General features: G+C 30.2%; 1 protein-coding gene across 3 annotated transcripts in view; it reads left to right on the top strand.

Annotated features, from left to right (window-relative positions):
- LOC106472631 overlaps positions 1 to 14,128 on the top strand; it is a 193,250-nt gene that overhangs the window by 175,472 nt on the left and 3,650 nt on the right. For all 3 annotated transcript variants that reach the window (XM_022401998.1, XM_022401993.1, XM_022401989.1), the window contains 6 exons: positions 2,306 to 2,425; positions 3,511 to 3,610; positions 6,555 to 6,648; positions 7,324 to 7,427; positions 11,342 to 11,444; positions 13,782 to 13,916. In XM_022401998.1, the coding sequence (XP_022257706.1) occupies positions 2,306 to 2,425; positions 3,511 to 3,610; positions 6,555 to 6,648; positions 7,324 to 7,427; positions 11,342 to 11,444; positions 13,782 to 13,916 (656 nt within the window). The remainder of the gene's footprint in view (positions 1 to 2,305; positions 2,426 to 3,510; positions 3,611 to 6,554; positions 6,649 to 7,323; positions 7,428 to 11,341; positions 11,445 to 13,781; positions 13,917 to 14,128) is intronic.

Genomic DNA, 14,128 nt, shown 5'->3' with positions numbered 1-14,128 from the left:
ACACAAAATTCCTGTCAATGTCAAATTCTCTAAAAAACCTGACCCCAAATTAAAATTGTTACTAAACAAAAATTATTTAGAATCACACAATTACAAGATCATTTACAAAATAACATGCAATATCTGCCCATGATTCTACATCGGAGAAACAGGAAGAAAGTTGGAAACCACATTCAGAGAACACAATAAAATACTGTCTCATGTTTTTTCACCATTGTTCCGTACTGTATATATATATCTGTGTCAATGTAAACTACTTGTACCTGATGATGACAAAACCTTGTTGGAACATTGTACGTTTGCTGTTATGTTAAACTTATATTAAAGTTTTTCTTCATTACCCATTCAAGCCATTTCCAAGCATTATTAGTCCCAAGCATAGACTCGTGTTAATATTTACCTTATTTTTCACAGGCATTGAAAGGGTGCGAATGCACTTTCATGTCTATAGCAGAAAAAGTGCTAAAATTTAGGAGCTATTTATGCCTATGTTAGCAATTAAATTCAACTAAAACAGGAAGGATCAATCAAAGGAGGAAGTATTTCAGGAGAAAACTGGAATTGGACTCGTTTAACTCACGAAATTCGGAGAAATCAAGCGTGAATGACCAATACTTTATGGCATTTCATAATCCAGGTGACAAGATAAACTTATAAAAATGATTAAACCTTTCCAAATATGCATTCAAAAACACAAATAACACATAATTAACTAAAATATAAAAGTAAATTCTAACTGTCTATCACACTAATATGTATAAGGCAAGAAAGTATAACCAATGGACTAAGCTTCATTTCTATCTCATGCGTACAGATCCATACACTGGTAATGTCTCTTCGCCAAGTTAAATAAATAATGGGAGATCTGCTCTTTCTATTGGTTATAAGCTTGCCATTCAACTTCAAACTATCACATAGCAACACAGCTTTGACCTTGCAAGTAGGTGTGGCTGACATTAAACATAGAAAAAATTTACAATGGTTTATTGTGGGGAGAAATTCTTGGAACATTTCCAGATGGTAATAAAATACATGTGTACAGTGGACTTCGACTGTCTAAGATAACAGTCTATATTATCTACTCACAGTTTCTTGTATAAAAGCTCTTAAAAGTTGAGAATTGTAACTGCAAGTAGATCAAGTTTTAACTGCTGTTTTAGACGTTTCTTTTTAAAATAAAGGAATAAAACTAGATAAGATAAAACCTTAAATTATAACATACTTGATAATAATAATTTCATTAAAATACATTGATAGCAAAGTGGTTTAATTAAATTTTGAATGTAACACAGTAACATGTGCAGAAAGGAATTTAAAAATGGCATTGGTAGTTGTCGAGTTTAAAAACTTGATATTCATTTAGGAGGTTCTAGAGGTTATGCAAATGAAATACAGGTGAAGAAAAGTATTTTATACTTAAAATTTAAATCATCTTGCACTCAAACTATTAATATTTTGAGTGCAAATAATTACAATAGATAAATAACATATTTTTAATAGAAAGACTTAATTAAAATAATGTCATTATTTGTGTACAAGATACTTATAACCTGTAACAAAATCTTACCAGTTGTTGTGAAGATACATTAAGAAATCTAAGAGTTACCTTATGTATTGTTGCACACATATCATTCCTCAGTCTAATTCCTGCAAATTGCATAAGGGTTAAGTTGGCAGAAACCAATCATTAAGAATAAATGTAAAAACAATATAAATGAAATTTTTTGATTAATAATTTTTTAAAATTTGGCTTGATTATAACTTTGTATTGTAAAAAAAGTTATTTTTAGTGTAAATCAGTGATTGTAAACACAGAGAAACTGTGGGTGGTATTTTTAAACTCAAAATAAAGATAAAATAAAACCTTTATTGAAAAGTTTTACAAGAATATAGGAAGTGTTAAAAATCAGTAATTTAAATCAACAACAAAGTTAAATATTTTAAATTGTTTCTTAAAGTCATATTGTAATGGAATCTTTTAAATTATGTGAAGTTGCAAGTTCATACAAATTTCAAATTTAAAAATATGACATTTTATTTTGCAGAAGCTACATAACCAATAGTAAACATCTCTCAAGTAAATTATTTCACCCAGTAGTTTTTTGTTTTTTTTTGTAATTTAATAAACCATAGAACATGAATCAATTTGAAGCACTTGGGCACAGGCATTTTAGAGTTAAAACAATTGAAATTGTTGTTAACTACTTATATTTATAGATTCACTTCTAGGAACAGTAAAACTATTATATTTTACTGGTAGTTTGGGGAATATTGGCTTATTATAAACATTTTATTTTCTACCTAGGTTCACTCCCAGGAACAATGGTAGCTCACCAACTGGCATCGGCTATAAAGGAAAAGTGTACACCTGAAGAAGCCCTATTGTTAATCAAAGATCTGCCCAATCCACTGCATGATGATGATGGTAGGTTTTGTTGTTGTTTTTTTTTCTCATAAAAGGTTCATGGACAATAGGAAAATCTTTCTCTAGTGTATTAATTCAGAATGAAACCCAAATGTAAAGTCATATAAAAAAGCAAGTATTAAAGTTCTAATTTGATTAAAAATTCACTGCACATGATACTTTGATGTTTAGACTTAAAGATGAAATGTTTGAAATAATAGCTGTGGTGATTTTAACCAAATCAATAAATCTTGGTTATTTGTAGTGAGTTTTTAAGTATTCTATACACATTTTGATTTTTTATAGAGTTGTATTTAATATATTTTTAATATACAGGGGTTGGAAAAAAAAGACATCTGCTTAAAGATATACCCATTTTTCCCCCCAAGTGATCCCTGGTTACTGAGTAGTAAGTCTGAGGGCTTATAATGCTAAAAATTGGTTTTCAATACCCACAAAACAAATACTTCCAGATCATAGATGGGCTAGACCCCTAGTTGACTAATTAATTTGTCTTTCCAGTGACCTCTCAGCTAGGTGATCTGTATTATTTAAACACATGTAAAGCTCTAGCCCACATTAGTTATCAAACATCATTGGAAAGGAGTGTGACTTTCAAAGAGGCCTGATTGTAATATCCTGCATTAACAGGTGCTTTAGTGACCCAAAGCAAATAGCACAGCTTCTTGATTTTGCAAGAGGAACATTACTGAAGGTTCTTGTAGTATGGCAGTTATCCTGTATGTCTCATCAGGTGGATGTAATAATTGTTGTGAGTGAATGATACCACCCTATTTGATGTTCAGTTGTGTCATCCAGGAATGGAACCTAATTTCTCATTATACATTTCAGGAATTTGTAGAAGCTCTAATGTAAAGAAGTAAATTGGTTCTACCAGGCAGAGGTAGACCAGATGGTATTAAAAGGATTCCACTTGAAGTTTGTTTGTTTTTGTTCAACTGCTGTATTTATTACAATTTGTGATGATATACAGAAGTTTATTTATGGTTCATGTGGTGTGTTATGAAATATATGTTGTCCATGTTTTATTTCATGTCATTCATTGTATTTATTATATTTATCATTTTATTATGTTGTCATTTCAGTTGAACCCACTCATAATCCTCTGAAGATCGAAGTGTTTGTCCAAACACTTTTAAACTTAGCCAGCAAGTCATTTTCCCATTGTTTTGCTGCTATTGCCAAGTATGAGCCTAAATGAAATTTTTACTTTATGAAAAGTATTTTATGTTAAGGACCTTGTTGTATGATGGGTGCTGCTATTGGAAATAACATGTATTTCATGTTATACATTTTCTGAAAGTTTTGGTTTTAAGATAACATTTGCGACTCATGATAAAACAGGGAGTGATATAATTTTATTAGAATCTTGAATGGGCATTTCGTAGATCACAAAGTTCAATGTGAAAACAGCTTTGTAAGTACTATATTTCTTGTTTTTCATGTGCATACTTTATTTATCATTATAAAAGTAACTAAAATGTAGAATTTAGAAACTTCTAAGGTTGGATAAGGTAAAGAATAATAATAATAAAACTTTTTCATTCCATGATTAGTTTAGAGAATCCTTTAGGACTTCTGGGATGAACCTACCTTTGATACTGGGGATAAAATGTAGGCCCTATTTCAAAAAAAAAAGAAAGAAAAATATTAATAACATACTTAATTTGCATTATCATTTGAAATGTTAAATAACAGTAAGCTTAAAGTATTAAACTTTATAAATTAAACAAAATACATTTTTTAGTTTGTTGCAAAAATCATGTGAATGTAATGTTGAACCATTGTTAGGTTGTTTGATAAAAAAAAGTTAACCTATAATTGTGTAATGTACAAAACAGTTTCCCCTTTGAAATGCACATACTGTATCACATATTTTACACTTTAAGTGTCTCACTATGGGCTCATTTGATTCGACTTAAATATTGACCCTAAATTGACTTTTGGAGTTTCTATGCTATAACTTCTAATATGTTTTGTGTATCTTCACAAAATTTCTCAAGTTTTCAGTAAGTATTAAGAGTCATTTGTAAACAAAAAATCTGAATTTTTAATGAAGTGTTTTCACTAAAAAGTTTTTCATGAATATATCAAGTCAAAGTGTTCACTGTTCTGAGTGCTGCAAAATGATTTTCGTGTTAAAATTAAAAAGATATTTCTTTGTTTGAAAAATCTCAAATTTCACTTGTATAATCACTAAAATTCCCTAAACAAGTTTCAAACGTTTTTTTTTTCAGTAAAACTGTTTTATCTGTTATTTTCTCAACCCTAACTCTATGAGGTTGGTCAGTTTGACCTACCTCTTAGCCACAAAAAAAAGATTACCCCATTTTTCTTTTTAGAATGACTTCAAATTGTAACATGAAACTACATTTGTTTATCCTAAATAGCTTTAAACTTGTAACAGCATACATCAACTTATTCTTAAATTTTCTTGTTTTATTGCTCTTTGAACCATGTCTAACTAAAATTCCCACCATAAAATTTTTGAGTTACTTGGTGAACATGGGGCTCACATTACCCCATCGAATTACATAAAGCGTGTGCTTCATGTGAGCGTACCTCCTGAAAAAGTTTTATTGTTATTATTCTTTACCAGATCTAACCTAAAAAGTTTCTAATTTATACATTTTAGTTACTTTTATAATGATAAATAAAGAATACACATGAAAAACAAGAAATACAGTACTTATCTGGTTCTTTTTTTTTGGCTGCTACTGACTGTCAATGCAACTTAACCCTACTTTTTTTTATAGTAATGGTACTACTGCACTAAATAATTTTTTATTTAAATAATGCACCAAAGAACACAGAATAATAACACACAAGAATCAGACAATGTCCTATAACTATCACAATTTTTCTGGCTTTCTAACTATGCGACAAAAGCCGCTACAAATTAAGCTAAGCTCATTGATGAGTTTTCCATGGAAATAATGTTTGAACTGGAAGCTAAATCGAACATTCTCTATACAGAAAACAATGTAATATAATACATCATTTGATAGATTAAAACTTTGGCTTTCTGTTGGTTATAAATATAGTATGTTTTTAATGTTGTCCTATACAATTAAGAACTTATATAATGTTAAAATTTGGATTATTAGCTATGTTTTTATGCCAAGTTTGTTCATATACTATGAAAGGAAAGTAGTTTAGATTTATTAGATTTTTAACATAACTCAGAAAAACTTCGTGACATGAGCAGAAAAGGATGCCCGTAGTGAGAGGGTTAATGAGTTTTCTGAATACTTTCATAATTAATCTTGTCATAATCATCATTTTTTAGCATAAAGACCCAGATTTTCTGCATGTTTTATTTTGGTAGTTTGTAAAAACTGGTCAATTAATCGTTATCAAAACTTAACTCAGTATAATGTTTTATATTAAAATTTCATTTACAAAGTAGGAAACAATGATTTATTTTCACTTTCAGATATTTTCAGCTTAAAGATGTTGGCTTCTCTGAATTATAATACTGACAATAATATATGTATTTGCCTTGTAAAATTCACGGTCCCTTTAAAAAGGGTGATTTATTCTTATTATGATGGAAAAACAGTTACTGAGCCCTAAACTAGAACATCTTTTAATAAACCTTTTTTTGCCATCTGATGAGTAAAGTGGACTTGCACCAGTTTAGCATTATGATGTATTTTAGAGACCTTCTGTTGAACTTCAGTTACTGGTGAATTGTAGTAATTAATAGACTATGTCTGAGCCATGTGTAAACCTAGTTACTTTGAAAATAGGTGCTATATATAGTGTGAGTTTTGTAAAATTCATAATTGCCTCCTAAATATAAAGTTTTAAAATAAACTTATAAAATTGTATTAAGTTTAATAGCTATCCACTAGGTTCTGTAAATAGATTTTAAAAGCACAATGTATTTAATCCTAATTGCTATAGATTAGGGATAGAACATTGACTTCTTAAGTTTATAATAAATTTTAATCACTATTCAAAAGGTCCTGTATTAAATGAAGCTATATTAAGTTCTTAATTTATGCATAATAATTCAATGATAACTAACTCAGTATTCAGACTAGTCGTTATTAAAGCTGTGAAACTATTATAAACTGTATTTCATACTTTAGACTTAACATGTTTTTTTTTTCGTCTTTTGCAGGTTTCACTATGTGTTCAGAATGCTAGCTTCATCTGAAGAAGCCCAAATCTGCATCTTGAGAAGCATGTTTGAACTATGGAAAAATCATCAGCAGGTTTATATCTTTGATTCTTGCAATAAATATACATTTTCTCTAATATTCATTATTACACAGTACTATGTTTCTGTAACAGCTGATCAAGACTTAATAATACATAAACACTTGTCTCCCAGAGGCTAAGTGGTAAGCTTGAGGGCTTCTAACTAAAAATTGAGGTTTGATGCCTGCAGAAGACAAAGCACAGATAGTTATTTGTGTAGTTTTGCTCTTAAAAAACATCAACATAAACACTACTAAGTCTTATAGTGTTCTTAAGTTAACCAATTTGACTCTGACTTATTTCATGTATATCCTAAGCCTTGCTGTTAATATCATATGCTTTTGTTCTACTCAACTTCCTTTTTAAAATTTATCTAGTAACTTGTTCTTGTTATATGAGATGTAAAGTAAACCTAAATCTTAAGTATAGCTATTAATGTTAGTTTTCAGTTTCTGTTTTGATATATTTTTTCTTGTTTCTTAACATTCTCAGTAATAAATATAATGATGTGGTTTGTTTTAGCATTTTGATAATAATGATGTTTTAGTTTCATGGTCAAATTTCTGTCTTGTAAAATATTTCTATATTATAAACCATATTAGATTAAGCAAGCCAAGAACTTAAAAAGACTTTAATTGTGGACTTCAATTCTCTAAAAGTTGTCCTTTCATTTTTTGTAACTGGTTTAGATGATGTGTGTATTCATAGACAAGTTACTTAAGACTCAAATCCTCGAGTGTTCTGCTGTGGCTAACTGGGTTTTTTCTAAAGAAATGGCTCCAGAATTCACAAAGTAAGTATAACTATTCTACATACAGTTACTTAAGGTTTAAACAGATAATGATATTAAAAATCATAGGAATTCCTTTTCATTATTATTATAGAAGCATAGATTCAATGTGTTTCATTTAATGTCATAGCATACCTAATTTTATTTGTTACATATATATCAATGGGAGCTTTTATTTATAGATTTTATATCTATGCTGCTATCGAATGTATTTTCTATGAAGAATATATTTTATTATACTTAACTCTCAGTAGTGATACCTCATGTTGATTTGCAGTATTAATTTGTATGTTTACAATCTTGAATTATTGCAAACATAATTTGATTAACTGTGGTTGGTGTGAATAGCACATTGGATGAGACCATTTTAATTCTTCTATTATGTGTGGTTTAGAGTTGCTGTTTAATCCCTTTGCCTTCTGGTAATTAATGAAAGCTGTTTTAACCCTTTGCCTACTAGTGAATTAGGATTGCTTACTAGGCTTTTCTTGGTCTCTAGGGTGTCATCGATATCCCCCTTTTTGTTTTTCTTCCTCACAGTGGAGATACTTAACAAATGGGATGACCATTTGAACAAACTTTCTTATCAGTGTTGAATCTTGGCTTTAAAAAAAATTCATATAATTTGATTTAGTCATATTTTGGGTTGTGAAGTTTCCACGATTTTGTTGTGAGATACTAGTTAACAAAATATATATTCCAATTCTTTTGTTTCAGAATTTTAATTTTTTTTAGTTATTCATCAGAAAATTCCATTTTATATATCCAGTCAGTTTCTACTTCACTGACATTCATTAATTTTTTTTAAGTTTATTTTGTCAATGGCAATAATCATGACTTTTGTCTTTAAGTCACACAAACTGTAAAAGATTTACCACTGCCTTAGGACCCGTCTTTTCAAAATGGTATCACAATTACCTTTGTCAGACTAGGTATTGTGATTTTTGCAAACAGTCTTCTTGGTCAAGTTCAATTTATATTTAATAGATCTAGATTCTTTTCAATAAATAACAGCTTATTTTATTTATGCGTATCGTTTGAATACAGTAATAGCAATATTTATTATATAAGGATTTGATTTCAGTGGACTGATGCTGTATTTGAGAACTAAACTCTGAATTTAAAAAGTATATCTTCACTAAATGTAGCCAGTTTTTAGTCATCAGTACAAGTCTGTTGTACAAAATATGTCTCTGAAATGCGAAAGTCAGTCTGACTCGGACTCCGACAAGTCAGGATGTAAAGTGATGTTCAAGTAAAGAATAAAAATACTTTTGTCCATCATACACTTTGCAAATTGCATTTTCATAACTTCTACAATCTCCTAAATGTATATCTACATTATTGTTTTTAGTATCCCTCTATACTGTATCTGGTTTTTTTTTTAACACAAACTGTTGCAAAATCAGTAGTGGAGAGTAAAAAAAATGTTGATAACTCTGACATCAGATGCACAAAATCAGGGCATGCACTCTTTGAACCCCATCTGTGCATGTTAGGGTTAAATGTATGAAAAACAAACAGAAATAGTTTCACAAAAGTTTTCCTATTTTTTATTTAAATATTTTATTTTGTGAAGTAAATAATTTTACTAGGAAAATGTTTAGGTAGATGAGAAACTAACACCGTACTTTAGCTACATAATACTATATATAAATAAGATAAATAAAAAAAATAGGAATTTTAAAAACCTACAAATAGGGATCATAAAAAAAAGTAAGCAAACAAGGCTGGAGAAACTATACACATTATTTACTCAAACTAAAATCCCATATTTTGGCTCCATGCTCTTACCTGAAATTACATTTGATGGTGTCAACATAGGGATTTGTAGTTTGAGTAAATAATGTCTACAATATCTCTAGCCTTGTATGCTGGCATTTTTTATTGAGTATCTACATGTTACAGTCATTTAATGTTCATCTATTATTGGGTAGTAATTCCCGTGTCACCCTGTACTTAAGTTTTTTAAAGGAACACCTGATGTTTGTAAAAAAAGCTAACTTCAAGGGGTAATGATAACGTTGCTTACACTAAGATTATGATATTTTTCAGCATATGTAAAGTATATAAAAACAATTTAACTTTTCAATAACCCTACAATCTTCACAGTACCTTATTCAGTATTCAACAAAATGTTTGAGTGCAATATACCAAGCCTTTTTTATTGTAGGCTGGTAAGAGAATAATAATAAGAATTAAAAATGGGCTATTTTGAGCAGATTTTCTTTGTAAGTCTGACATGCATGATTTTTTGTGTATTTTTATGTGTACAGCCTTAGTAGTCAATAGTAAAGGTTTTAAAGTGTTGTTTGAACTGAATCTGTACTGTTTAAGGTGCGTTTTGTGGACATTATATTAGGGTTTTGTGCAATTCCTTGTGATCCCTGTTATGAACTACTATCATAGTTCATGATGACACTTGGTTTGTTTGGCGTGGTGTTGTGACATGTGGTATGCAGATAGTCAGTTACAAGTTAATTCACTGTATTTAATGTCAAGTATTCCATCATGGGAATTCAGTTGTATAGTTGCACGCCTTAGCTAAATTATCCAATACACAGCTGATCAGGAGGCTGGCTGCATATGATATTATGTACCTAGGCAATGTGGCACAGCTTTGAACACTGCATGAATTGATAAGCAGGAAGACAGCTGATGTAATCAGGCTGCTTATATGCTGGCCTTTTCATATTCATAAAAATATTGTAGTATTTTAAAAATTGTTGATGAATTCAAAGGCATATATTGTATACATTGATGGCACTTCACTAACTAGAAACTTTCTGAGGAAGTAACTACTATTGCCTAGGTTTAAAAGATGCTTCATATATGTTTTTGTTGTTTTTTTTTTACTAGAAACTTTATATGGAAGATTTTTCTTTCTTTCATTCCTTTCTTTACTGGGGTCTTTTTATATGAAATACCAGATCTGTTTTGTTTTGTAAGTCTATACTAAGGCCCATCTAATGTAAAATATTTCCTGTGCTTTATGCCATAAACTCCTTACCAGGCAATGCAAAGAAGGTTTTAGGTCTAACAAAAGTAATTACAATCACATTTGACTGCAGATATCTTTAGTTGAACTTCCTTTGTGGAATTTGAATCGGAGCATTTTGAATACATCTTTCGTCTGCCATAACTAATACCAAAGGCCTTTATTCAATCTGAGAACTCGAGGAGCATTTCAGATATAATTTTGTCATCCAGCTAATGAGCTCTGGTTATTAAGGAAAGTTATACTAAAGAGTGATTTATGGCAGACATAAGATGGTTCTGAAATGCTATTTTAGCATGTGTCTGATTTGAAATCTTTCTGGACTAATACTAGGGTCTATGGAGGAGAGGATAAGTAGTTTGTAGCTCCTTTACTAGGTTTTGTGAGGGTGATGATAAAAAGGTAAAATTTATTTTACTAAGGCCTGTGGAGGAGAAGATAATTAGTTCATGTTTTATTTACTAAGTTTTGCGTGGGTGGTAAGAAGTTAGAATTTTCTTTACTAAGGATAATCTGGCATGATCTAGTGGTTAGGGCACATGACTTACAATCTGTGGATTGCAAGTTTGAATTTCATCATTGAAATTGCTCACCCTTTCAGTTGTGGGGGAATTATAATGTGTGGTTAATCCCACTTTTCATTGGTAAAAGAGTGGCCCAAGAGTGAGTGGTGGTGACTAGCTGCCTATTATGTAGTCTATCACTTCTAAATTATGGATGGTTAGTGCAGATAGCTGTTGGGTAACTTTGCATGAAATTCAATAAACAAGCAAATAAATATTTACTAGGCTCATGATGGTGAAGATAATTGGTTGTGTTTTCTTTATTAGTGCCTGTGTGAGCAAAGATAATTATTTTGTATTTCTATTTACTAGGGCTTGTGTTGGTGAAGATAATTAGTTAATATTTTCTTTTCTAGGGGCTATGTGTGGGAGATACTTCATTTGACTATCAAAAAGATGATTCGACATGTAGAGAAAATGCAGACAGAATTAAGTGAAGCACGAGTTAGGCTACAGAAGGTAAGAGAGCTGGAGTAAATGGTATTTTAATACTTGTCACTGTTACTTTACTTGTTTGTTTTCTGCTACTTCTGAGTTTTTCTTCATCATCTGTGTCATTTTCTGTGATTTGTGTAAATCCGGTTAAAAAATATAGGGGGTCCAGCCTATGCTACCATGCTGTTCCACGTGCTCACAATTTTTAGTAAACAAAGAGTATGGTATATAATTATAATGCGACTCCCTCATTGGCTGCTTTCCACGGAACATTCCACTGCACATGCTCTGTGCATTATAGCTATGGCTGCGTTCCTCATGCCCATGTGAGGACAGCAATTTTTCAGGTAAAGCTGAAATATAATTTGTCGAAATCCGTCTTTATAATGCGCTATCCAACTTGAAAAAACATAATCAGTTGATCACCGTCTTTTCATATGTCAACATATTTATTAGATATGCCAAGCCATTTATCCTAAAATGAGCTATAGAACTTGGATGAAAATTCTTTTGGGTTTATTTCATCATCGAGCCAGTCAGTCACCTTCTAGCCACATGTCGTAATGTAAATGGACACATTATCTTTGAGATCAAAATGCTTGGACCTAAAGGGAGTACTTTTATTCTAAATTCTCAAAATTTTCAAGTTTAGGCAGTAACTTGTCTGGTTTCATGTGGACAATAATAGGTTTTTTATTAAGTTAGCAAATACAATGATCAACTATTTATTGTTCATAGGTGAGGAACCAGAATAGATAACCCCTTTACTGAGAGAAACAGTGAATTTTTCACAGGATACAGTGCACCTTAAAATATTCATATTTTGTCCCCCAAACATGCTCAGAATTGCTCTGAGATCACTTAATTGAGAAAATTTTTTCAGGAGGCACTGTGAGCCAAACTTATTCACACTACGCACTCATAGCCTGCTCTGCGAAATTTAATTATTTTTTTTTCTTCTGTTGACTTCTCTATCTACTATTGTATAAATGTAACCATTAATTTTGTTTGCCGTGGCTGAATATGCTCTAACCATCATAACAGTATAGTGGCATCATGATAGCAATTGTCAAATAAAAGAAATCTTACTGAATAATTTTAGATAATAAATGAAGACAAAAATGCATTTTTTCATGAGTCTACTAAATCCAGCATTATCCAAATGGTAAGTCAAGGCAAGAAGAAAATATTTCATACTTTCTTACTTGTGTAAACGGCTGCAAAATTGAGAAGGTGATTTTACTAAAAATATTTTCTGTACCATGATTTTAAACATTTGTTGGTATTGTTTCAAATAGTCTCCTCTTTTCATTCCAAAACTAGTTTTTCTTAATCCACCTTAGTAAAAATATCATTTCTTATTGAGCAGTTGTTAAATATATTGACAAGAAACTGTCAACTTTACTGCTGTCTTTTTCACTTTAGTTCTCATATTTTGAGAGATTTAAAAGAAAATCTAAGGTAACTAAAACATTTTGATAGCTACTACATTAGTATTCTTGAAATTATTGGACAGTTTACTATAATTGTGATTGTTTAATATTCTATAGGTAGAACTTAAAAAAAAAGGTCTTTGCTCTGATGTAATAACTTATTCATCAGATATGTTTAAGTGAAAAAATACAATGAATTTAAATAAGGTTATGAAAAGTAACAATATATAAACTGAAAACCAACTGCCTAATATGCTCTTTCTTTTTTTTATATCAATTTTGATGTAACTGGAAGAGAATGCTCAATTTAATAGACACTGCTGTATTGTTTTGAGTGCCTTATTAGAAAATAATGAACACACTTTAAGGCTACTTTATTCACCTATAATATACATTAACCAATATGAATGGTTTCTTTCATTTTAATAATAGAGATCTGGCTTGGTAGGGTTATTATACAAGCTCAGGATTTATAATTAATTTAAGCCATGCTTTGAAGAGCTTTTAATACTAGATTGTTTTCCCAAGATAAATGAAATTGCTTGAAGTATTTATTATTTTTCTTTAGGGTGTGTTGGTTTTATAAACCAGTTTTGCAAAAATCATTTTTATAAGCCAAAAGTAGATGGTTAACATAGTTCATCTAATATTGAATTACATGGAATGTCAACATTCTTGATTAACCAACTTATCTATAATCTTGTAACATCTTTTTTTTGGTTCAGATGTGGTTTTACGGCCATTCACTGTAACATTGTTAAAAAGTTAACACAAATATAACAGTAGGTGTGAAAGAAAAAAGTGTTTTTTTTGCATCGTTTAATTAATTTATTTAGTATATGCTGATCTTGTATAAATTATATAATGAATAATGACTAGTTCAATATTTGAAGTAGAAGTCCTAATGTTTTAAGTGCACCTTCTTCAGGCTGAAGAAGATGACGAAGATAGTGGTGATGATAGTGATAAAGACATCCCAACTGAAGAAATGATAGAACGTAAAGAAGAACGCTATGACACAGCTCAGAGTGACTTAAAAAACCTTTTCCTCATTATTTTTCAGGTTGTAAAACTTTTTACTATTTGCAGTTTACCTATTTCTACAAACTCACAAAATTCTTATTGAGATATATGTGGTTGAGAATATTATGTATGTTTTTCTAGTTATATAAGAAGTTAACTAGTAAAATATGGATATTCATATTGAGATATATGTGGTTGAGAATATTATGTATGTTTTTCTAGTTATATAAGAAGTTAACTAGTAAAATATGG

The sequence above is a fragment of the Limulus polyphemus genome, unplaced genomic scaffold (assembly GCF_000517525.1).
Source record: "Limulus polyphemus unplaced genomic scaffold, Limulus_polyphemus-2.1.2 Scaffold122, whole genome shotgun sequence".
In the NCBI taxonomy this organism is placed as follows: Eukaryota; Metazoa; Arthropoda; class Merostomata; order Xiphosura; family Limulidae; genus Limulus; species Limulus polyphemus.
The sequence above is the reverse complement of the archived record's forward strand: the minus strand, read 5'-3'. Positions and strand labels throughout refer to the sequence as shown.